General features: G+C 35.4%; 1 protein-coding gene across 2 annotated transcripts in view; it reads left to right on the top strand.

Annotated features, from left to right (window-relative positions):
* The window catches only part of LOC150098418 (tudor domain-containing protein 5-like), a 471,387-nt gene that overhangs the window by 177,259 nt on the left and 267,330 nt on the right, over positions 1 to 26,798 (top strand). For both annotated transcript variants that reach the window (XM_090404821.1, XM_090404822.1), the window contains exons 11-12: positions 11,067 to 11,136; positions 20,980 to 21,066. In XM_090404821.1, the coding sequence (XP_090260947.1) occupies positions 11,067 to 11,136; positions 20,980 to 21,066 (157 nt within the window). The remainder of the gene's footprint in view (positions 1 to 11,066; positions 11,137 to 20,979; positions 21,067 to 26,798) is intronic.

Here is a 26,798-nt window from a genome sequence, read left to right as displayed (position 1 = left end):
ATGTTGTAAGCATTGTTATTATTTATAAACACAAACAAAATTTGATTTTTTTGTTTTTTCCTTGGGGGTGCTGCAGTGTCGCAGTGCCTATGTACGAGCCGCTACTGCACAGCACCCATCTTGCACAAAGCTTTTTCATTTTCAATTCTTCATGCAAAATATATCCTACATGTTCTTTTGAAATGCCTATAGTCTCAGCAATTTCATGCACTTTGACTCACTGGTCATCCATTACCATATGGTGCACTTGATGAATGATTTCTTGTGTTGTTACACTTTTTGGAAGTCCTTCACGTGGATCATCTTCAAGGCTGGTATGGCCATGTTTCAACTCGGCAGCCCATTTCTTAATTGTCGAAAACGAAGGAAAAAGTGTCTATGAACTTTGAATGAATTTTTTTTGCTGTTCAATCTTCTTTTACAAAGAATTTTATAACCGCATGATACTCGATTGTATCCATTTCAAAGGATACAGACAACACTTTTGCTTCAGACAGCTGTATAAAACAAACTACTTGATAGAATAATGACTTGCAATTTCACATGGATGCTTATGACAGATGTACCAACTTAGGGAAGAAAAAAAAAATCTTGCCGGTAGTGTTGCCATCTATGGTAGAGGCCGAGAACTTTTCAGACCACACTCGTATACCTAATATTGTTTGTGTGAATATAATTGTATAAACTACAATGCACTTAACATTAAACACAATTTATTTGTCCTAATAATAATAAAAACACTATTAATAATAAATACAGTTTCAATTATTCTTTTTAAAACTGATGTTATGTTGGTTTTTAAATCGATCCAGTGAACCAAAATCAGCTCCTCCGAATTGTTTAAAAATTTTTTTCACTTAGTCTTCAAGATCAGAATGTCTTTTGAGAATTCATCATTTCTTTGTTTAGTAAAATGTTATTATTATTATGTGACACCTCCAGGGAGTCCAAAGACTCATCGAGGGAGAGGGTGCCAACAGCAATGAATGATTGATCCCCTTCCAACTTGCTTAACTTTTTGCATGGGCCATTAGTAGCAGAGGCTCTACCAATCGACCAACCTTTGCTGGCAATGTTAAAGCAATGCTTTGATGTTTGCAAGCTCACACTTTCTAAATTTTTTTGTTTTGGTTATGTTGTTTTCCAGTGCTGATATGCAAACATCTTTATTCTTTCATAATGTCACACTGTTGAAGAGGTCAAGGAAAACTTTTTACTTACTTCAGCATTTTTTGCACCATGTTCTAACTCACTAATAATTTCAACTTTTTCATGGCAGTGTTTGAGTAAAGTGAGAGAGGAGGACTGGAGGTTAAGTAAGTAGTAAGGAGATGGTCCCTAAACACAAGAATAGGTTATAAACCAGCCCATGATCCAGTGCAGGTGGTCATAAAAGCTAAGTCGTGCCTTTCATTTTTGTCTATTCCAAACTGTACCTGAGCAATTAAAAATGTTTGCATAGTTTCCAAAATCTGTACTGTATATCTGTGTAGTACAGAGATATACACGGATACCATGTAGTACACTCATTATGTGAACAACTGTTTGGGTATTATGTAAATTAAAATCATTACAGCTTTTTACTTATTACAGCTGTGAACTTATTTCTGTACTCATTACAAGAAAGTTAAACTGTAGATTTATCATAGCACATGCTGACAGGCTCAAAAAAAATATAAGAGCATTATATTACCAAGTAATAGTTTAAGAAAGTTCCTTTTGGATGAACAGGTGAAAGAAAATTCTAAAATTTCACTTAAGTCTAAATGTAATGGTCATGAAGGAGATAGTGAAATTACTGATAGGCATTGTTATATATGCAGAGCTAGGCATTATTCTCTAAGACCATCTTCTAATCATAAGGGAATGTGTAAAAAAAAAAAAAAAAAAAAAAAAAAAGTTTACCCCCACTCTCCAGGATGGGCCATTATATGATATCTGTATTAAAATTCGGATATCCACAAATTAAAAATGAATTAAAGTTAATAAAGTATTATTTTGTAAAGTATTTATTTATAATTGTGATTTTTATGATTGTGATACATTGCTTTTAATATATTAGTTATTTTCTTTGGTATGCCATAATATTTCATTAATTTTCAAATTACTTCTCTGTTTATGCTATCGAATGCTTTTTTCAAAGTCATTCAGTCTCAAATACAGGATGCTCTGCCATTCTGTTGATTGTTCAGTAATTATTCTCAGAGTTGTTATTTTGCCCATGCATAATCTATTAGGTTTGAAAGCTTGCTTGTTCTTTCCTCAGTTTACACTCAATTATATGTTTTATTCTTTCTAACATTATTCTAGTGAAAATTTTAACTGTGCTTAGAAATGTGTGAATTAGCAATCTTAGAGAGGAATTTGATGCAAACCCCATTCCATTGCTGAGCGAATCTGGGCTTTGTATAAAGTTAGCACATGTGAAGTAAAGTATTTTGGCATCTGTAGAAGCTATAGTTCCTCTCTGATTTTTGCATTCTGTTTTATCCCCTTTCTTTGGTATTTTCACAGTCATCCAGCCATTCTTCCTTTATTCATATTTCATTTTTTCTTCTTCTTGTTATTACATGACTCCTCCAGGGAGTCCAAGGACTCATCACAGGAGGGCACTCTACTTCGCTAAATGCATCTCACTTTCTCTCCACTACTACTTAATTCTCCTACTATGACACTACTACCATCAACGCTATCTACTGCCCATCATCACCGACAACAGTATTTTGTTGTCTGTAAATTGTGTGTGTTCTGAAGACTGATTTGTCTATACATGGGATGTAAAACCTGAGTTTCTGGGAGGGAAAAAAACCCTGCCACCTCTGTATGAGATCAGCTAGCTCACCTTCAGTTGAAAAAAGCCCATATAAGGATCTCCCTTGCCATGACAAGAATAGAGCTTAGCTTTTTCATTTGGAGGGTGCAATGTTCCTCTGTTCTTTCAGTTGTGCTATGGAGGCTATTTAAAGAAAAGTTCGAAAAGGGATAGAGTATCTCTGTAGATATGTGCATGTCTGCTTTAAGTAGTTCTGCTTGTATATTGCCTATCCCTGCAGTTTTGTCATTTCTGAGTGTCTTTATTACCTTAGTTATTTCTGCTTTTGTTATCTCTCCTGTATTTATATTTAATGTTTCCATTTCAGTATTGTTTTTTTATCTGATCCACACACGAAAGCCACGAAACCTGTAGCCCATTAGTGCTCTGTGTGGGCAAGAGGAATAGAAGAAAGGAGGAATCTGTTCATATTTTGCTTGAATAACTGAAGATTGTAATCATTGGGGAAGGCAGAGTGGGAGTGATTGTTCCAAAGGACATAAGTGGATGGAATGAAAAGGGAGGCAGTGAAGTTGGTTCAGTGAGTTCCAAGATGGACTGTAAAAGGGTGTTGGTTAACAGTGGCTCTTGTTTTAATGATTTTGGAGGAGAGCAGAGGAATAATAGTGGCCAATTCAGCAGAGCATTGTCCATGAAAGTATCTGGAGAAAAGGCACAAGCAGAAACTGAGTGTCTGTGAAAGTGAGTGATCATTAATTAGCAGGATTGCTTTCTTCTGGACAGAATTGAGCAATCTTAGAGAGGATTTTGGTGCAAGCCCCATTCCATTGCTGAGTGAATCTGGGTATAGAATTAGCACTTGTGAAGTAGAGTTTTGTGTGAAAAAGTAAAAGTTTTTTGACATCTGTAGAAGCTATAGTTGGATCGTGGTTATGCCAGGAAGGGGCGGAGATGCAGGTCAGTCCAAGAAAAGAAATCTGATCGTGTTTGGATATCTCAGTTTGACTGAAGGTGAGTGGTGGTGGTGGTGGTGGTGGGGGGGGGGGTATGTGAACTTTTTCTTGCAAGGGATCAGACAGGACTGAGTTTTGGTGGCATTACGGTTTACAAGGTTGTTCTTGCCCAACTAGGATATAGCTAGAAGATATGAGTTCAGGTCGCTGGTTGTGGTAGATCTTGAGGATTCTAATTTTCGATCACTACAACGTTTGTTGAATGAAAAGGAGGAATGGAGTGTGCTGTGATTGGCAAAGCTATAGATATGATTGGAGGTCTGTGAGAGTAGGTCAGTAATATACAAGAGGAAGAGAATGGGTGAAAGAACAACTTTAGGGTACTCTGGCATTGGTGGGGAAATCTGAGGAGAGAAAACCATCCACCATGACATGTAGTTAGTCACTGGTCACTTACTGCATGTCATGGTGGATGACATGTAGCAACTTTCTCACTGGTCACTTACTACATGTCATCCACCATGACATGTAGTAAGTGATCAGTGAGAAAGTTGGCAGTCCAGTTGCTGAGTGTGGAAGGAAGACCATAGGAAGGCAGTTTAAGTAGGGCCCTGTGCCAAACCTGATCAAATGCCTTTTGAAATGTCAAGGGCAACCACGTGAGTTTATCCCAGTTTTTTCATGGCTTGAGTCCAGGGATGGGTGGTGAAAGCAAGAAGATCAGCTGCAGATTGTGAGTGGTGAATCCATACCTCTGGTATGGATTCACCACTCACACACAGTAATGGATTCACCACTATTAGTTGATGTGACTCTAGGTGGTTCAAAAGTTGGTTGTTGATGACCCTCTCCGTAATTTTAGAGAAACAGAAGTGAGAACAGTTGGATGGTAGTTCATTGTTTGGCTTTTATCACCTTTCTTTTGGGATAACCTGGATATGGGCCTGTTTCCATGTTGTAGGGTACATACTAGTCAAATAGGATATATTGAGGAAGTGATACAGGTCAGCTGTTAGTTCTTGGGGCACAATTTTTTAAAACAATAAGTGGGATACCATCAGAACCAGATGCCATGTTTCTGTTCAGGTTATTAAGAATTCTTTGGATTTCTTTTTGTGGGAAGACTATGGTAGACATGAAGGGAGCTGTTCTTTGTGGAGTGCAGGGAACTTTACCCAGATCATCAGTGCAGGAATTTGAAGAGAAGAGTGATGCCAGTATTGCCTTGTCTTTAGGTGACGTAACTACAGTACTATCTGGTTGTGAGAGTGGTGGAAACCTTGATAGACAGAAGTCCTCCCCAATGGCCTTAGCAAGGGACCAGAAGGAGCAACTGCCATTTGGGCAGGACTCAAGTTTGCAGCAGTTCACCCTTTCAAAGTATGACTTGGACTTGGCGATGATTCTTTTACAACTGTTGCAGGCTGCATTATAGGCAGAGAGGACAGCTAGAGTTCTGGTCTTGAGCCAATTGTGGTAAGCAGAGGTTTTTTCTTTTAGAGCATGGGTATGGGTTTTTGAGAATCAAGACTTGGATGGTGTCTGAGAATTTGGAGTAGAATAAGGGATGGAAGCCTTCATTCCTGTGAGGATGATTTCTGTTATTTGTTCTGAGCAGGTGTTTGGATCAGAAGAACTGAAGCAGTAGTCAGACCATCAGCAGGAGGAATAGGAGTCATGCAGGTCCTCCCACTTGGCATCCTTATAGTGTCAAAGGACACGAGACTGTGAACTGGTGGATGAAGGTTGTTCTGTAGCAAAAGAGACGTATGAGATTGTGATCCAAGTGCAGGAGAACCGGCAACCACAACATACCTGGAAGGGATGCTTGTTAGGGAGAGGTTAAGAGTGTTGGCAAATTGGAGGGGTTGTCAAGTATTCTGGTAGGAAGATTGATGACATATCAGCATCCCTGATTATTTGATTGGTGAAACTGGAGAAGGGGAGCCAATATGAGTTGTAGGCATTGAAGTCCCCAAGAAAGATGACCTCACTGTTAGGGTATTGTTACTGCAGAAAGTCAAGCTTTAGAGAGAGATAGTTGAATAGGTCAGAGTGGTTGATGGAGTTCTGAGAGCAATAGAGAAAGTATATGAAAAGAGCAGGTTGGTTTGATATCAATCTTGAGCCAAAGCAGAACAAACAGTGGGGAGTTAAGAATGTGCAGTCTCTGGCATGGTATGTCGGTTTTGATGAATGTACAAGTGCTGTTCTTGTGGTGGAAAGAACTTGTAATGTGTAGTTTGGGCAGTGACTGTTGAGATTGTGATAGGAATAGTAATTCTGGTTTAGATGACTAGGTGGTAGTGCACATCATTTATGTTGCTCTTTAGGCCACAGATGTTGATGAAGTGGATGTGGAAACTTCTTTTTTGGTAAGAATTAATGTTGCGGGTTGTTTCGTTTTCTGTTGTTTTTTATGACTTTTGGTTGTATTTTTAATGTTTTTCATGGTTGGTTTTTTATGGTTTTTAAAACAATTTTTTGCAGGAGAGTTCATACGTGGTCTTGACAGTTCCCCGTGCAGCTACAGTAATTGATCTCCCTCCAGTCACGAACTGGCAATACATGGTTGCAGGATTTGACCCTGGCTGATTGGGAAGCCTCCAGATTTGTTACTAAGTTCATTCCTGTGTACCAACCAGTGGCTGGCCTGCAGAACCATTTTATTGCTGTACACTCGAATTTGAGAGGATCTGGGCTCCCCTACAGTGAAAATGGTATGTCTTTGAGGATATCACTCTCACTACATGTGGGAAGAGTGGAGGGGACTGTTATCCATTCTGGGTATATAGTTTCTTGTATTGAGGTTTCACTGTTTAGTATTTCCTGAAAATGTATTCATCTTGTTATTATGTATTTTTCTCTTGTCAGTATGTTTCCTTGTTTATATCTTATTGTTCTCTCTCTTTTCTCATATTTTTTCCAGTTATCTTTGTTATTTTGAAAAGTTTCTTGGAATCAAAGTTTGCTGTAGCCTGTTCAGCCTCCTTAGAGTGCTTCAATGAATTTTCTTTTATCATTTCTTACATTTTTTTTACATGTTTATTTTTCTCCTTTTTCTCTTCTTTATTTTGATTTTGGAGTAATATTAACTTCCTTCTTTTTTCTTTGAAATGTTGTTTTGTCTGTTATCCATTGTTTCTTAACTCTCTCCTGTTTTCCTAGTATTTTTTCAGCTGTTTCATTGTATAATTGTTTTATAATTTACCATTTTTCTTCTATATCTCCATTTTTTCCTTGACTTTGTGTTATTGTTTCATATTTGTTTTGATTGTACTAATAAAGTTATCTGTAATATCCTTATTTTTCAGTTTATTTATATTGTACCGGTTTCTTTTGCTTCTTGATTTAAATATCTTTGCTACCACCAGTATATGATCTGTATATGCATCTGCTCCTCTCCATGCTCTCATATCCTGCAAGGAGGATCTCCATGTTTTATTTCATTTGGTTAGTTTCATTTAATTTGGTTTAAGGTTATTTGATCTATTTGGTTTTATTCTGTCCATCTGGTGAGATCCCGGTTTGTTTATATCTATTCTTATGTTGAAATATTGTACTTCCAATGATTAAGTTGTTAAATAAGCAGAAGTCCTTCAATAATATTTCATTTTCATCTCTTAGTCCTTTTCCCATTACTGTTTCATATCCCTATTGTCTTTGCCTACCTTTGCATTTGTCTCCAAGAAGAAAGATCATATCTCTTTTGCTATTCATCTCTCTCTCTCTCCCCCCTCCCCCTCCCCGTCTGTAGAAGATCATAGAAGGCTTCTTTTGCTTCTTCAGCACTGTTTGTAGAATGTTGTATCTGGTTTTGAACCTTGCTTTTATTGTTCTTTCTGATACTTATTGTATAAAGAGATAAATGTGAAGTTTATTGTAGTTATTGATCCATATAGGATTTCAGTTAAAGCTGAAAAAACCATTGATTTCCAATTCATATAGAATGAGCCCAGTAAAGTTTGTTTTATTTAGGATTCTCAGTCTGATAAGTGATTTTTAACAGTTCATATGGTTTTATTTCTTCAGCCACTTTTATATTTTTATATAAAAGTGGCTGAACTTTTATATAAAAGCCACATTTTATATAAAATGTATATTTTATATAAATATTCAGCCACTTTTCAAAGGCAGAGTTGTTCTGAACTGACAAAACTGTTGATAAGGGTTTAAGAAGAATGTTGTGATTTATCACATAGAAAGTGAATTCATTCTAAAGTGATGATATTGTTTTTAGTAGTTTATTTAAGGGAGCTTGCTGCTACTTTCATATAGAAGGCAAAGTTATAGAAGTGCATTTGATGAAATCAGGATATGCTTTCTTTAGTGTTCTGTGATTTAAGATGCCATATAGAGAGCACCTTTGTATTGTTTTATGTTAGTCTTTCTTTCTCCTGTGTGAACTCAAGAAAGAATAAAAGTTCTATAGGTGACAAGAGACTAAGATTCCTGGAGTTTTGTCCATATGGGATAATAACAATTGGTTTATGTAACTGTAAGAATGTTGTGCACATTTGTTTTTTCTTGTTGTAATTTGAAGAATACGTTGGTGCTTGTGTAGTTAAGTAGTTGATTTGATGTATATATATATTTGTGTCTTTTTGTAAATTAGAGATGTTTATTTTGGTTGAAGTGTTGGAAGACTCAATCTCTTAATGAGTTTAAGAGGTTAAGTAACATATAAGATATCCTGGGATACGAACCTGTGTGCAAGTTAGATTTGGAGTTTAGTTTTAGTGTTTTCTTTTTATTTTGAATTTAAGAGTTTAAACCACTTGGAGTGTGGAGGGAGGAAGTAAGAATCTATTTCACCAACTTACAAAATGTTGGTGAAATAGATTAGTGAGAGGAAGGGATGCATGGTAAGATGGAAATGAAATTTATACAGTTCCTAAGGGATAATTACCCGAAACATCATGTCAGTGGAGACCAGCGATTTGAGTGCTGGATCTGGTAATAGCATCAGAAGATATATCCATAACCAAGATAAACACCTGCCTCCAATCAGGGATTTTGATCATACAGTCTTGTTTTGGGAGGTTACTAAGTGTGTGGAACTCTCATTCAAGAAAGAATTTGTTTAATGTTTAACAACAAAGCTGTAATTATGATATGCATCTTGGAGCAGTGTCATGGCTTAAGATGCTACAAGGAAAGAATGCCAATAGTTTTTGGAAAGTGGTCAGGGATGGTTTGAGAGAAGTAGTATCAGATTACATACCCAAGATCAGGAGAGTCAAGTGGGAGTTAAGTGGATGAGTAATAACATAAAGCAGAAGTTGCAAAAAAAAAGACAACATTGTTGAGAGAATGTAAAGAAAAGTGTGATCAGCATTCTTGTGAGCAGGCAAGAAAGATGACAAGTGTGTTAAGAAAGGCTAAATCAGATTATGAGAGAAAATTAGCTTAGCAGGCCAAAGTAAATTTTGAGTTCATTTCCAGTTTGTCCATCCAGTTTCTACTTATTTGAAACTTTGAGTAATAAATGAGTTCTGATATTCTGTTACCAACCAGCACTCCTATCTGATATTGTTACAGGCAGCACTCCTGTCATCAAACTTATCTGACAGGAGTGCGGCCTGTAATTCATAGACTAGGCATATAAATAGCATTTCCTCTGAATGTTGGATCAGTTATTCCATTCATTAACAGTTAAAGCCCATATCTGAACAATTCTTTGCTAGGGAACATTAAGTTTTGCAACTGTATTAAGGAGTCGTCATTGTCATCTGAACCAATTTAGGTATAGGCTTTATGTCCTGTTCCTGCTCTGCAGATGAGGTTGATCTTTCCATCTTAATCTTGGACATCTAAGTAAGTCTCTTCTTCCTGTGGGTTTATATTCTAGTGCTAGTTTAGGAATCCTATTGTTATTCATTCTTTTTATGTGGCATAGCCAATATTGCTTGTATTCTTCTCTTTCTTGTATGATGTTTTTTGTATCTAATTGTTCTTTTATTTCTGTGTTTTTCTTTTTATCTAATCTGGTGAGTTCCAGGAGAGGTCTTAGAACTTCATCTGTGCTGCTTCCAACCTTTGTCTGTTTCTTTGTTTTAGAATCCAAGTTTCACTTCCAAATTTGAGAGATGTTTTAGAGGTCATGTTATGTAATCTTAATTGAGTTTCTTTAGTGATGTGTTTTCCAAAATTTCTTTTAATTATGCCATTCATTCTATTGTAAATTTAGTCTTGCTTCCAATTGTGAATCGGTGTTGTATTGTGAGATTATATTTCCTAGATAACTGAATTCCGTAATTTGTTCTATTATTTTATTGTTAAGCATAATTTTGACTTTTTTAATGATGTTTCCACACATTGCCATATCTTTTGTTTTTGTTTCTGAGATTTTCATTTAAAATTTTTTTGCTATTTCATTTAGATAGTTGCAATTTGAATTTGAAATTAGTACTTGATCATCTGCATAGTATTGTATTTAGCTGTATATTATTTTACGGGATAAGCCACAGCCTTGTTTTACTCCTTTATTTATAGTTATAGGTTCTGATAATGTTCCAGCTGCAAATTTGATGCAAATTTTTGTTTCTCTGTATAGATTTTTTATTGCTTTAATTAATTGAGGAGGTATTTTTGTAATATTTTCCAGAGTAGATTTCTGTTCAAATTATGATATGATTTTTTATAGTAAATAAATAGAAAGAAAGTGAGCAGGTTAAATTATTTTCTTTATTCTGTGATCTGTTGCATTGTGAAAGAGGCATCTGTGCATCCTCTTCTAAAGCCACACTGTTCTCTCTTCTAAATAATTTTCTGTATATTTAATTAGTCTGTTCTTTAAAATATTTGTATATAGTTTAGATGCTGTTACTAAGAGAGTAATGCTTCTGTAATTTCCACATTTGTCCTTGGGACCTTTTTTTTTGTGAATATTTATTACTACTTCAGTTTCCCATTCTTTTGGGGTCTTTTGATATTTCCAGATATTATTGAAGAGTTCAAGTAGGTTTTCTTCAAGTAGATATTAAGGACTGATGGGTTTTTTTAACCACTTTTCTTGCTTACCATAAAGGCTTCAGATTCTACATATAATTTTTTAGTGTGTTTCTTTTTTTAAATATTATAAAAAATTATATTTTTTTTATATTGGGAGTTTCGTTTTCTATTTCTTTCTATTTTTAAGTTGCCAGTTGAAGTCCATGAAATGATACAGAATATCTGTATGTATGTATTTAGAGGTCCTCAAGGAATATAGAAAGGTATCTTTTGATGAACTACTGTATATTATAGTTCATCCAAGATTTTAATATTATTCTTAATATTACCCCATCATTTGGAATGAAACTAATTTACATGTTTAAAAATTTCTTTACTTGATATAGGAAGGAATTATTCTCACTCCCAGCTCAAGCAATTAAAGCCAAACTTGGGTCAATTAAACCACTGATTGATGTAGGTATTATTATGATTTTTTGAATGTTTATAGTTTATTAATATATACTTTCTAGGTTGCAGGTAGGCTGTCTTCCAGATAGTACATAGGATCAAACCTGATAGTCATATATTAGGAGGCTTCTCAGCCAGTTACAGTTTCTGTATTGAGGGGAGAGGCATTTGTAAGTCTTTCACTCCTACCATTGATGACTCTGAAAGATATTTGGTAGCAACATGAAAATTTATTAAGCATTAAAATATGAAAAATACAATACACCTACTAGTTTCACTTAAAATGCAACTGATGGCTTCATCAGGGCTTAATAAATATCAAAAATATTTAAATAGATAACAAAGTTTATCAGAAACCCAAATGACATCCATAATACCTACTTCCCCTCAGTTATCCAAATTACATTCTACTTGCTCTTCCATCACAGAGATAGTAAAACAGTTCCAAACGAATTTTAAATTCATTAAAAAAAAAATTGTGGGAGGCTATCATAATCAAGGCATTAATTCTGGAATGCCCTTCATATGCAGTATCTTTAATAGATTTAAACAAAAATAATTTGTGGTGAGTTATCTGGTAGAATCATCAAGATAAAGCACTAGAAAACAAGTGTAAAATAAATTCATGACTCTCACAAACAATTATTTTAAAAAAAAAGGTCTAGAGATTCATTTTTTAAAAAATATTTTTTCTTCAGGTCTGTAGAATTTATTTATAGTTTTTTTTTTATCTAGTATGATTCTCTGATGATGTTGTCATATAATTGACATCCCCCCCCTTTAAATTCTGTTAATATTTTTATTGAGTGTATTACCAGTATCTTACTCTTTAATGGTTGGATGAGGGTGATGTCCTGATAGGAATAGAGATGGATGGTATGATGTGGGTATGATATTTTTCATGAAGACAGACAAGGAAGGAAGGATGCTGTTGCTGATAGCAGAAGAATTATGCCATCCAAAGTTGGAGATGCAGGTAACAAATAGTGGAGCTGTTTTGAGGCAGAATGGTGTGAAGTAGAGATGCACAGGAGGGAAATATTTAGTGGGTGTTGCTATAGATAGTAATGTGGAGAGCACTGTAGGCAAATTAGTCACACAAATAAGAAAAGCGTGATCAGCATGGATGATTTTAATTATGATAATATAGATTGGAAATAAAAAGAACGAATTTCTTGAGTTTTTGAAGGATGACTACCATGGGCAGTACATAACAGAAACATGAGGATTAGAGGTCTTCAGTTTGATTACCTTATCAGAGGATGCTGTTGTAAATGTTGTCAAATCCTCCTTCATTTGGTAAAAGTGATCACAAAGTGATCATTTAGATAGTAACAGCCATATCTCTCACATTTGTGAGAAAATGATGTATATGTATATGTACAGAACTGTAAAGGCTTGTGATTATGACAAACTATGGCACCATGATGTGGAAAAGTCAAAGAGATCAGTGCAATGCTCAGGAACAATCAGACTCTGCTCAGAAATTATCTGGCAAAAGCAGTGTCTGAATGCATTCCAAAGGCCACAAGTTTAAAGTAGGAATGAAATGGATGAATGAAGATGTGAGGCATGTAATTTGGAAGAAGGCATTATGGATGTAGCACAAAATGATTGGTAAATAAAGTACAGCGATTTTTTTTTTTTTTTTTTTTTTTTTTTTTTAAATACCTTTCCTTCAGGTCTGGAGAATTTAACATTTTTCATGAGGAGTACAAAGAGTAGGCGAGAAAAGTGACTTGCTTGGTAAGAGTTAACTAATAAGGCAAAATAAATCCCATGGAGTAATTTTGATATGTCACCAGTAGGAAAGAATGATTGTGGAAGGATGATATTGGTTATTGAAGATGGCAGAATGATAACCACTAAGAGGATTACTTGAGATATTAAATGAGCAATTCATGGAGTTATTTCATCATTGTAATGGTAACATCATGCAGAATTTGAGAGCAGTAGAAGAGGAGGAGGAGGAGCCACTGATGGTCAGTGAGTAGAAGGTATACAGGGAATTGAGCAGGAGGTATATGAGGAATTGAGGCTGTAGGGAGTTGATGATATATCACCATGTGTTTTGAGGAAATGTTCCAGGCAGTCAACAGTTTTGAAATATCATTTTAACATGAGTCTTAGATTGGAAAAAAATTCCAAAGCAGCAAAAAAGAGACAAAATTATTCCACTTCATAGGAGAAGTGACAGGAAAGACTTCAGTTATAGGCCAGTCTGGAGTTGTGATTGAGTATTAGAGAAGTTTGTGAGGACCAAGATTCAGAAATAGGTGGACAACAGCAGAATTGCATTCTCTTTGATGGATAGCATGTGTTAAAGGAAGATCATTGTTATAGCAATCTACTTGCATATTATAACAAAGTGACTGATGAATTGAACAAGGGCGATGCATACACAATGGTATATATTTATAAAAGGCCTTTGATAGATTGCCATATGATAAGCTGATTATTAAATCATAACAGATGGAGTGAGTTATTAGTGTACTGGATTGGAGATTGGCTAACTGATGGGTATTGGCAAGTTGTATTTTGGAGGAATGATATCCCAGAAGAGGGAAGTCACTAACGGTATGTTTTGGTGTCATTGTTGTTTAACTTGCATGTTAATAATATTGAGAAACATTTGAATGGTGATATGCAGTTGTTTGCAGATAATACAAAGTTGGGAAGAATTGTGAGTAGTAGAACAGTTGTAACTTTGCAAGAGGACTTGTATAAATTGTGTGAATGGGTAAGTGAGTGGAGATGAGAGTTCAATGTTGCAAAGTGTAAGGTTTTAAAATTCGGGGAGCAAAGATGGGATGCTGAGTTTCAATTTAGGAATTATATCTTAGAGGTGATAAGGAATCTGAAGGTGATGGTTGATAGGGACCTAAAATTTCAGAAATATTTCACTTAAAATTGTGAGGGCAGCCCAGCAGATTATGGCAATGATATGGAGGACACTGGTGTGTAGAAGTAAAGATGTTATGATGCCATTGTATAAGACATTAATCAGACCACATATGGATTATTGTGCACAGAATTGGTCACCTGGTTTTCAAAAGAATGAAGAGATGTTGGAAAGAGTCTAGAAATTGTTCTTCTGAATGATTGACTAAGGTCTCCATGGTGAATATGAATATGAGGACAGATTGGGGGAATGCAAATTATAGAGTAGTGGATAGGCAGAGCAGATATGGCATGAGATTGGGGATTATTACCAGATTAATGTTGATGAGATTTTTCATAGAATGGGTGAATACAGTGGTAGAACAAGAGGCCATCTCTTGAAGCTGTCTTAAAAGGATGTGAGCAGGGAGGTGAGGAAAGGTGTTTTGTGTGGAGAGTTGTAGGTGATTAGAATACATTGCCGAGAATGTGATTAGTGCAGATGTCTGCATTTAAAGCACAGTATGATGAATTGTATGTGTGAGACAGTGAAACTTCCTGCAATGAGCCTATTGACTTATGGAGACCTGATGAAAATCATAATAGTCAAGTCAACAAGATGTTGCTGAACTATGCAAACAATGTATTCATTGTTTCTAACCCATTTATAACCCTATAAACACCTAAATGCTCATTATATCAAAGATTGGATGCTGTCAGTGATGAAGCAGAAATAATCACTTTCGACCAGCTAATCATCAACATTGAGAAGGGAAATGACAATTCAGAGTTCTGATGAAAATCAAAATCTTTAGAAAAGAAGATATCTTCATTTATTTGCTAGAGAATGTATGAAAACTATTTCCATTTATGGAACAAAATCTAAAGTTATGCATGAACACATGTTGTAGAATGTGATCAATACAAAACAAGCATGCTTCAAGAATTCTCAGGAAAGTACTGTATCAGTGGACTGGAATAGAATAATGTTAAACAGTATGCTTTGATTCAACTGTATCGTTAATACATATGTGCTGTATGTGATATTTTTCAAATGCATGTATTTGATTCTTTAACGATACTTGTGACATAATGATTAGAAATATATACACGTTTACACAAGAATAATGTTTAATTTGCCAAATATTTCGGTCTGAATATTACAGACCATCTTTAGTGGCTACATAGGAATAGTTTTAAGAAACAAGGTGGAATACAAACAATTGATCATTCACACATGGAACGAGCCGCATGATGTCATATCGCTAAGTATTAGAAGAGTAAACATTTTTAAAGTCATAATTAAAGATATTAATTCAGAAATTCATGTAATAATCTTAAATAACATTAGACTAATATAGGAAATTTACATTAAAAAAAAATAATAATGTGTTATCCTGATTAAACTTTATCAAATTTTTGATATAGATATACAGTCATTACAATTCAAGTTAGGACGTTGAAGTAAGGCCTCCACACTTTCTTTAAATAAACGTTCAAATTTGTAGCGACATCTGTGTAGGAGGAGAGTGTCTGCCCAAAGGATGTTGTGGCTTGTTTCTAATCCATGCTGAGCTAATCCAGATTTCTCGGGTTTGTTGTGTTGAATTGATGATTGATGCTCTTGAATTCTTTTTTCTATAGAACGTTCAGTTTGTCCAAAGTAGGAAAGATTACAGTTACAAGGAACTTGATACACACCAGGTAGAGACAAGGTTGAACGTTTATCTTCAGATGAAGGAAAATGGGTGGATAATTTGTTAATAGGTGTATAAGTGGCTGTTAAATCATATTTCTTCAGAATTCTTGAAATTGGTTCTGAAATCCTGGAAATGTGAGGAATTGGAACTCAACATATTGAATCATTGCTGTTCTGTGCTGGATTGTAAGAATCGAAAAGATGTTATGTACTCTTTTCAGAGAAGCCATTTAGTTTCATGTGATGTTTGATAGTCGAAAGTTCTTTCTGTAATAAATGGGAAGTTGAACAGTTAGTTTTGCTCGTCGGATTAAACATTTCATGATTCCTGTTTTTTGACAATGATGATGATGAGCAGATTCTTTGAGAATATAACGACCTGTGAAAGTTGGTTTTCTGTAAACTGTTGTAAGAATACCTGAAGGTGAATGGATGAGAAGGACGTCTAAAAATGATAACTTGTTGTCTTTTTCAATCTCCATGCTAAACTTTATACGAGGATGTAAGGAATTGATACTGCTTAAAAAGGAAGGTAAGGAGTCTCTGTTGTGAGGCCACACAGCAAAGATGTCGTCTATATATCTAACCCAAAAGGATGGTTGAGGGAATATAGATGAGAACAGGACTTCTTCTAGATGTTCTAAATAAAAGGTGACAAGAGCAGGAGAGAGTGGACTTCCCATGGCTGTTCCTTCCACTTGGTTGTAAAATTTGTTTTGACATAAGAAATATCCAGAGTGCATTACGTAATCAAATAATTTTATATCTTGTGGGAAGATGTCAGCAAGTAATTCTAAAGTCTCTTTGAGAGGTACATTCGTATATGAAGATTCTATATCAAAGATAACCATAAGATCTGTAGGTTGTAAGGTGATGTTTTTTCAATTTATTTAAGAAATCAGAAGAATTTTTCAAAAAAGAGCGTGAGTTGCCAATGTGTGATTTCAATAATTTAGATAGGTATTTGGCTATGCGATAAGTAGGAGAATCAATACAATCCACTATAGGGCGAAGAGGAATATCTGTCTTGTGTATTTTAGGTAGATCATAAAACCTAGGAGGCCTTGCAAAATGAGTTTTTTGTCTTTCAATAATGTCTGCATCCAAACTTATGACCTCATGTAGCAGGGAATTTAATTTCTTCAGTTGTCTGTTGGTTGGATCGTAATTGAGTTCTTGGTATGTTGAGCGATCTCGAAGTAAAAGGGAAAATTTTCTTCTATAGTTTGAAGAGCCCATAATTACTGTCGCTTTCCCCTTGTCTGCTTTAGTAATGATGAGGTGACTGTTGTTTCTTAAGAAATGTATAGCTTTCTTTTCAGAAGGAGATATGTTCAAAGGAGGAAGCTTGGCTTTAAGTAGCAAAGAAGCTACTTCTTTGCTTCGTGTGTGTGCGCGTGCATGAGCCTATAATTGTATCGACATTGGATTTATGAAACTTAGCTGAAAATTTTACAAATAAAGACATTTAAAATAAAACCTAATTGATTCTGGTACTAATATTTTATGAGAATTCTTCTTATGTCTTAATTTTAAAAGAAGGAAAGGATTGATTAGAGAACTTAAAAGCCACTACTTTATTCTAAGTGTTCTCCTCATGGATAATTTTCTAAAGCATTACCCTTTCTGAAGGGTAATTTTTCTGATGCATGCTTTCACTTGATTCTGCTGAGGTAAGAATTAAGGAAAAAGTCTTTCTTTTTTTGGAAGGAACGTTTAATTTTGAATTAGAATAAAAACTCATTTTGGAATGGGTTTTTTTTTTAGTTTATTGGAAAGCTAGCACTGTTAATCCTAGAAAAGATGCACAAGTAAAGTTGTTGTCTTTGTTTTAAGAAACAATTAAACTGAAAGTTGTATCTCTTTTTATTTGTAAATAGTATATCTCTTACAAAATCTTTTTTTGAAGGTATTTTTATGTAAATAATTATATTTGATTTCTCTTGTCTTATTTATGAGACTAAGATAATTGAATATAAAATATGAGATTTATTTTAAGATTTGGGGAAAACTAGTAAATATTCTTGTAAAGTAAATAACTGAATATATTATAAAGAAACCAAATCATACTCATGATACAAACTTAACCTTTATTTTTAAAATGTGAGAAACACATGTGCACACACAAATATACATTTTCATCACATCTCATTTTTATAACCTGCAAACTAAGGAAGTCACCTGAAGGTAGAAAATCTACATCTTGATCCACTGTATTATACTACATTTTGTAATGGGGAAAAAGAAGCAGTTCAAAAACAATGTATGATGTGTAAAAACACTGCAGAATAGCTTCAGAAATGGACTTATTCCTGCTACATGTGAAGCAGTATGATAAAGAAGGCCGAATCAGCCCTTGTTTTGAAATTTATTATGTTATTGAACTTTTGAAGTAATGTAACCTAAAAAATGTTTGTTCTGGCAAAATAAATAATTGCATCACTAATTGGAATGTCTCTAAGTTCATTTAATTGCAGATTTCTTTTGGCTGAAGTCAGTCTCATTTGTTGGGAGTGTGATATATATATTTTAACTTACTGCTCAAAGTTAAGAATCCCATAAAGTGCAATTCTGTTGTTATATACTTCCCATGGTCTGATTACTGCTTCAGTTCTTCTGATCCAAATACTTGCTCAGAACAAATAACAGAAATCATCCTCACAGGATTGAAGGTTTTCATCCCTTATTCCAGTCCAAACTCTCGTCCACCATCCACGCCTTGATTCTCAAAAAAGTATACCCATGCCGAAAAAAAACAAATATTAGAATCATGTAAAAGAATCACCAAGTCCACGTCAGACTTTGAAAGGGTGAACTGCTGCAAACTTGTCTCCTGCCCAAATGTCAGTTGCTCCTTCTGGTCCTTTGCCAAGGCCATTGGGCAGGACTTCTGTCTGTCAAGATTTCCACCACTCTCACAATCAGATGGTACTGTTGTTATCTCACTTAAAGACAAGGCCATACTGGCATCACTCTTCTCTTCAAATTCCCGCATTGATGATCTTGGCAAAGTTTCCTCTACTCAACAGAGAACGGATCCCTTCATGTCTACCATAGTTTTCTGACAAAAAGAAATCCAAAGAATCCTTAACAACCTGAACACAAATAAGGCATCTGTTCTTGATGGTATCCCACTTATTGTGTTAAAAAATTGTGCCCCAGAACTAACAGCTGTTCTGTATCACCTCTTCAATATATCCTATTCAACTAGTATCTACCCTACAGCATGGAAACAAGCCTATGTCCATATTATCCCAAAGAAAGGTGATAAAAGCCAAACAACGAACTGCCATCCAACTTCTATTGCACGGTAGTTCATTGTTCTGCTATCACTTCTGTTCTCTCTGAAATTGATAGCTGATCTTTTTGCTTTCACTACCCACCTCTGGACTCAATCCATGGAAAAACTTGTAGAAACTCATGTGGTTGCCCTCGACATTTCAAAGGCATTTGATTGGGTTTGGCACAGGGGCCTACTCACCAAACTGCCATACTGTTGACTGCCTTTCCCATTTTGCAATTGGATCACTAACTTTCTCACTGGTCACTCACTATGTGTTATGATGGGTAGCTTACTCTCCTCAGATTTCCCCACCAAGGCAGGAGTAACCCAGGGTTCTGTTGTTTCACTCACTCTCTTCCTCTTGTATATTAATGATGTGCTCTCACAGACCTCCAATCATATCCATAGCTTTACTGATGACAGTACACTCCATTCCTCCTTTTCATTTGACAAATCTTTTAGTGCTCAAATATTTGAATTCTCAAGATCTACCACAACCAGGGACCTGAACTCGGATCTCCTAGCTATATCCCAATGGGGCAAGGACAACCTTCTTGTAAACTTCAATGCCACCAAAACTCAGTTCTGTCTGATCTCTTGCAAGAAGGAGTCACATCCCTCCTCCTTACCTTCAGTGAGATATACTGAGATATCCAAACAACAATCTCTCCTGTCACAACTATATTTCAACTATAGCTTCTGTAGCTGCCAAAAAACTTGATGTACTTTTTTTGCACAAGACACTACTTCACAGCTGCTAACTATACAAAGTCTAAATCTGCCCAGCCATGGAATATTGCTCCATATTTGGGGTAATGCACCAAAATTCTCTCTAAGATTGCTCCATTTTATCCAGAAGAGGGCAATTCAACGATTAATGATCCTTCTCTCATAGATGTTTAATTTCTGTCTTGTGCCTCTGCTACAGATACTTTCATGGAGAGTATTCTGCTGAATTGGCCACTATTATTCCTCCATTTTCCTCCAAAATCTGCAACCCAAACCCTTTTACAGTCCATCTTAAAACTCACCGAACCAACTTCACTGCCTCCTCTTTTATTCCATCTACTTCTGTCCTTTCCAACAGTCTCCCCCACTCTGCCTTCCTCAAAAATTTCAGCTGTTCAAGCAAAATGTGAACAGATTCCTCTTTTCTTCTATACCTCTTGCCCACACATGGCACTAGTGTGTTAAAGGTGTTGCAGCCTTTTATGTATGGACCAGATATAAAAGAAAAAAAAAGTGGAATCCATTAGACTCCCATATAAAACAGAATTTCCTTGGTGGCATAATTTTTAAAGTGAAGTTAATGTACTTTGCCAATATTATGATTCATCAGAAAAAGCAGTTATTCTGATGGAAGTTGAGGGCACAAGAAGGAGAATGAGACAGTTGATGAGAGTTGGATGGATGACATAAAGTAACTTATTAATATGAAATTACACTGCTGAGTGAAAAAAACAAGTGACTGACTGCAAATGGAGAATAATAGAGAACCTACATTCACAACATCACGAAAAGTTTGAAAGGACTGTGATCATATAGCAGCCTATTTGTGAGTATATTTTGTATTTGCAGTGATAAACTGCAGCATATATTCTTTTCTTATGTATTTCATTTATTAAAACTTAAAATGATGAAAAATTTGTAAAAGTTGTGCCATCCAAGTCTTAAAGGTGCCATGGTTGTGTTTGAGAGGGAATATCATTGGTTCCAGAAAGTGCAGTGCAAATATTTTCATACTTGTTTTAATATAAATTTTCGATCTTTACTGGTATCTAGAATTATTCTTTTCATGAAGATTCTTGTTAAAAAGCATTATTTTTGAATCACGAAAAAACAGATGTGCAAGAATGCATGTTCCCATTTTGATGCTCTGATCTGCAGTGTTTTTTTAAGTACTATAGATATAAATAAAATAAAAAGAACATAAAATTTTGCTTTCAGATTATTTTCAGTTAATAGGATAATGCATGTCTCCTTATAGAATACATGGAGCAAAAGAGCAACAGAGCGATTGCTACAGATGACAACCAACAAACCACTGATGGCACAAATTGGCAATGAAGACGAGGTAATTGTTAATTTTGATTTAATTAAATGTAAAGTATGCATAAATCAAGTAATCATACATGTTTTTGTATTTATGGATCATATCAAATTAAACTTTTATCAAAATTGCACTAATTTTTATTTTATCATCATCATCAAATTCCTGCCATGTACCCTCAAGGGGTGTACAGGATATGATAGTACTACATGAAAAAAAATTACATCATTACTAACTTCCTGTCTACAATTTTCCTCCAAATTAGTCTGTTACTTGTCAAAACTCCAACATTATCAGATCTTATATTTCTATTGTCTAAGGCACTTTGTACTGTATCAATCCACCTATATCTTGGTCTTCCTCTGGGTCATTTTGCTGCCAACACTTGTTTTGCTATTCTTTCTTCATCCATTCTGTTTAAATGACCATACCACCTGAGATTAACTCTGCTGACGCATTCCTGGATGCTGACAATGTCAAGTTCTTTCCTAATATCCTCGTTTTTAATATGACATTGCCATTGATGCCATCTGTTCACGCCTATAATCTTTCTCAGGACTCTCATATCTGCGGTCTCTAGTCTTTGGTCAAGTGTTTTACTTCTGACCTAGCTCTCAGATCCATAAGTTAAAACTGGTTTGAATACGGTCTTGTATACAGCTAATTTAGTGTTCCGACTAATTTCTCTCTTATTCCATATGAATTTATTCAATTGACTTCCCACGATACCAGCTTTGCTGATTCTGTTGTCTATTTCTATATTTAATTTACCATCTTCAGTAAAAATCGTGCCTAAGTAGCTGAAATGTTTTACTTGTTCCACAGGTTCTCCATTCACAACACAGTTGACATTTTCAATGATTCTGCCTATTTTCATTATCTTTGTCTTTTTATTGCTGACCTTCATACCATATCTATTACAACAGCGATTCAATTTAGTCAGAGAATCTTGCAGATTCTCTAGATATGACAAGGTGCCAAGAGAGAAGCTATTCAATACGCTGCTGACTTACAACTCAAATAAAGACTAAGTATTGCTTGATATAATGCCCCATTCACACCGTATAACTGCAGCGTATTGAATAGCTTCTCTCTTGGCACCTTGTCATATGCCTTTTCCAAATCGACAAAACTTAAATACAGATCTTTGTTATATTCCCATGCTTTCTCGACTATTTGTTAAAGTGAAGATCTGATCCTGACAGCCTCTATTTGGCCTGAATCCAGCTTGTTCTTCACCAAGCTTTTCTTCCACAATTCTTCTCAACCATTTCTCAAGTATACTTGCATAGATCTTGCCAGGAACACTCAGTAGGGAAATACCTCTGTAATTCTCACATTTAGTTTTATTTCTCTTTTTATATATGGGTACTATGAGAGCTCTACTCCAATCATCAGGAATTCGTCCCACTGTCCAGGCTTTCTGAACTATGCAGTGCAGCCACTGTAAGACTCTTATACCACCATACTAAAGCATTTCTGGTTGAATATCATCTACTCCTGCTGCCTTTTCACATTTCAAGCCTTTGATGGCTTTTTCTACTTCAAGTATGGATATGTATTCCTGACTACATGCCTGGTCAGTGCTTTTTACCACTTTGCTGTCATCACTGCTTGTTTCATTTAGCGGTTTTTCAAAGTAATTACTCCATACTTCAAACATATCTTTTTCTCTCGTTTTCATGTCACCTTTATCATCTCTAACTCCTTTTACAGCACTCTTTCCTCCATTTTTAAACTTCTTCAACAACCTCCAGAATATTTTACCACCTTCTTGATATTTATTTTCTATATTCTTGGCAAAGTCCTCCCATGACTTTTGTTTAGCTAGTTTTACACAGTGTTTAGCATTCTTGCATTTGTCTCTATATTCTCTAAGAGCACAAGCTGACTTATTTGCCAGGAATTTTGATATGCTTTCTTTTTTTTTTTTTATCCTTGCAGACAACCTCACCACATGCCTCTCTGGCAGAATCAATCAATGTTTTCTTCAGAGTTTGCCACTGAATCTCCAAGGTTTGATTCCTGTTCTCAAACTCTTCCATTTTTTCTTCAATAATCTTTGTATATTTTAGTCTACAGTTCACATCTGAGAGCTGCTCAACTTTTATTCGCTTTAAAACTTTCTTACATGTTATTCTTTTCAATATGAAATTCAATTTTATCCCTGCTCAAGACTAAATAGTGATCACTTCCAATTTCAAATCCTCTGTACACTCTGGTGTCCTGCACCAGGGAGAAAACATCATTATCAACAATAACATAGTCAATGAGACTTTTCTTATTCCTAGCCTCTTCTCTCCATGTGAATTTGTGCACATTTTTATGTTGGAACATGGTGTTAGTAATAACCAGTCCATGTCCTGAGCAGAAATCCAACAGATATTTGCCATTATTATTAGCTTTGCTCTTTTCTCCAAATTTTCCCAAAATATTTTTGTATGTCTCACAATCATTTCCTACTCTGCTATTTAGATCCCCAACAAGGACCAACTTTTCCTTTTTCATTGTGTCAGTTGCTTTATCCAAAGCCTCAAAAAATTCCTCCACTTCTAACTTAGTGGAACCTTCTGTGGTACCATAGGCACAAATAAGTCTCATTGTCCAGTTCCCCATTCTGATATTTGCCCACATCACTCTACTTGAGACTGCCTGCCATTCAAGAAGATTAGCCTCGTATTTTGTGTTGAATACTATGCTACTCCTTCTTTTCCTTGATTGTCGTTGCCTGAATATAACATTTTGTATTTATTGCTCAGAAAGATCTCACCAGTTTTTGTCTTTTTTGTTTCAGTCACCCCTGGTGACTGAAAACATGTCGATCTGGTATTTATCTAATTCTTCAGCCAGCTCCATTTCTTTGCCATTCTGGCTTCTTATGTTGGTAGTACCGATCTTTAACTCTGGCGATGTTGAGTTGGGGTTTGTTTTCAGATTTGTTCCAGTAGCTGACTTTTCACTGTTCGCCCTGGTTCCCTATCGAAAACAACGGGGCCCTTGTGTTTAACCGGGCGATGCCCCAGCTGGCATGAAATTTTGCCATGTTGTACCATCATTTTTTATTTTGGTTTAACCAATAAGAATACAATTTGGTCAGCTAAATCCCAAATTGCTAGCCCATCCTCGTTCGTTCAGTATCCAAGTAGATACCCAACAGGGTGCACCACGAGAAGGTGAGATTGGACATCAGGTCAGAAGCCCTGGTCGGTTCTCCGCATTCCTTTAAAGGCTATGTGGAGGTCTCCTCTCTGTTATACAGCTTTGACCATTAAGCACCCTATTTTTTATTTTATTTATTTATTTTTTTTTTTCATGTATCACTCCAATACATGGACGAGCACAAGTCTATAGCAAATTGATGCCATGTTTGAGCAGCAATCAAGAGAAACACATTTGATATATTTCTTGAAGATTTGAAAGTTATAGGCAGGTATATGAAATGATAGATGAATTGGATTAGCAGATTTGGTGAAGCAACAATTCAACCATAAAAAGATATTGAACAGCTATTGCTCATGTTACTATAGCTTCAGTAGAAATGGGGAAGGGATGCAGTTCTGCTGAATGCACCCATGAAAATATTTGTAGAAGAAATACAGTGCAGAAACTATCCATGAAACAGTGGCTGGAATGAGAGAGAGAGAGGAGAAGTCATGAATTAGCCAAACTACTCTCTTCTGAACAACATCAAAATTTTTAGAGAGGTGCAAGGTGTATTACTGGAAGTGTGAGAGAAGTATGTCAAGATTTGGGCAAATTTGTGATTTGTACAGTTGGTAGCTGGACAGGTGAAGGTGTGAAAGTAACATCTTGAGCAAAAAAAAAAAAGCCAAGTTTTTTTTTTTTTTTTTTTTTTTTTTTTTTTTTTTTTTTTTTTTTTTTTGGAAGCTGAGGATACTGTTGAAGTGATGTAGCTATGTCAGGAAAGGTTAGGGGTAAGTCATTCAGAAAAGAGAGATCTGATCTTGGCTGTTCAAGTTGAGCATTGTCAAAAGTAAAGGACTAAGGTCTTTTTTTTTTGCAAGAAAAAAAAAAAAGATAAGTCTCTGTTTTGGAAGCATTGAAGGTGATCAGGTTGTTATCATTCCATAGAATGGCATGGTGATCTGTTTTATGGCAGTTATTGTAGGATATCTTGAAGCATAAGATGTTTAAGCATTGCAAAGTTTCCCATATGAGTAGGAGGAATGGCGAGTGCTGTCCTCAGCAGAACTATAAATAGGATTTGAGGTAAGTGAGAGAAGGTCAGGTCATTTGTCCTGAAGAACACTTGCATTCATAGCAAAATGAAGCAATAACAAACTTCACCATAACACACAGTCGTCAGAGAAAACTATAACCCATATGCAGAGGATGTAAGGCAGACTTTTAAGATGGCAATTTGCTAAGAAACCCTTTCTAAATCCAATCTTGGAAATGTCAAGTAAAGCCTCACAGATTTCACTAATCTTTCCTTGACATTTAGAGGTGGTGATATAGACTAGGAGATCTGCTGTGGATCTTGACCTTTTTAAGAAGGATGTAACCTTTCATGTATCAGGTATTTGATGGTGATGATTAGTTGATAGTTTCCTAGGTGTTGACTGTTGACAACAGCACTGATGTGAGTATGCAGTAAGTTGATAGGTTGAAGATTGACTTAGTCTCTCTCTTTTTTTTTTTTTTTTAATTGCTTTTAGGTGGGAGTGTATGTCTACCAAGTGTAATATAATATAGAGATGACAGTTATTATTAGCTCAGGAGTACATATCTTAAGCACAGTTGATGGGATAGTCATTAAGATTCTGATGATGACTTTCTGGCATTAGGCCACAGGAGACCTCTGATGCCATGTTCCAGAAAAAGTTGGAGGTGATTTACCTTATCATCTCTGCAAAAGTTGGATCAGAAGAATGCCAGGAGGTCAGCTTTATCTTTTGATGTTGCAGTACTGCCATGTGGGCAACAGAGAGGCAGGAGTAAGAAATTTAACCTAGCAGCTTTCACAAGGAATGAAAAGGCGCAACACTGTTGAATGGAAGTCAAATAATCTATTATTGGCATGATATGGAAATAAGCACAAACGTACAATGAAACTTCTCTGTACACCTGTACACTTAAGTTTATATATACAGGTAACCCTTGTATAACGCGGATGTTAAGTTTCACAGAAATGATGCGCTATATAAATCGTGTTTTGCGAGACTCAGATCACATAGAAAAAGTAGGGTTAGGTTCCGAAATCGTTTTTTTTTTTATTATTATTATATAAACAAGAATGACATATCCTACAAAAAAATATTTTTAATTCATGTAAGTTAAGAAAACATATAAACTATGAAAAAAAAATACATAGTATAAACTTATAAACATACAAATTGTATGTAAACTTCATTGCCCATAATGCATAAATGTTTTAGGCAAAATAAAATAAAGTGCATAATTTAATCATCATCACTGTCTTCAAAAATAACATTTCATAGATGTTCTTTATTTACGAGTGGCCGGATGTCGTCATCTCTTGGACTTAATTTGTATAATTCTCATTGCATACGTTGACTGGTTTAGTTATCAAGAGGTCAGTAATAAGACCTTGCTTACCACTATGCTGCAATTTTTTTATTAAGTTCATAATATGGAGCTAAACAAATATCCACTTGTCTTGTGAATTTTCTGGAGCACTCCATTGAGAGATCATTGTAAAATAATTTTCTTGCCAAGTTCAATCCTTCTGCTAATTTCTTTAAACTGAATTCTTTAACGGATTCATCACAATC

Source organism: Typopeltis vanoorti, chromosome 15 (assembly GCF_054136105.1).
Source record: "Typopeltis vanoorti isolate ZY-2024b chromosome 15, IOZ_Tvanoo_1.0, whole genome shotgun sequence".
In the NCBI taxonomy this organism is placed as follows: domain Eukaryota; kingdom Metazoa; phylum Arthropoda; class Arachnida; order Uropygi; family Thelyphonidae; genus Typopeltis; species Typopeltis vanoorti.
This window is presented reverse-complemented; position numbering and strand designations above follow the sequence as displayed.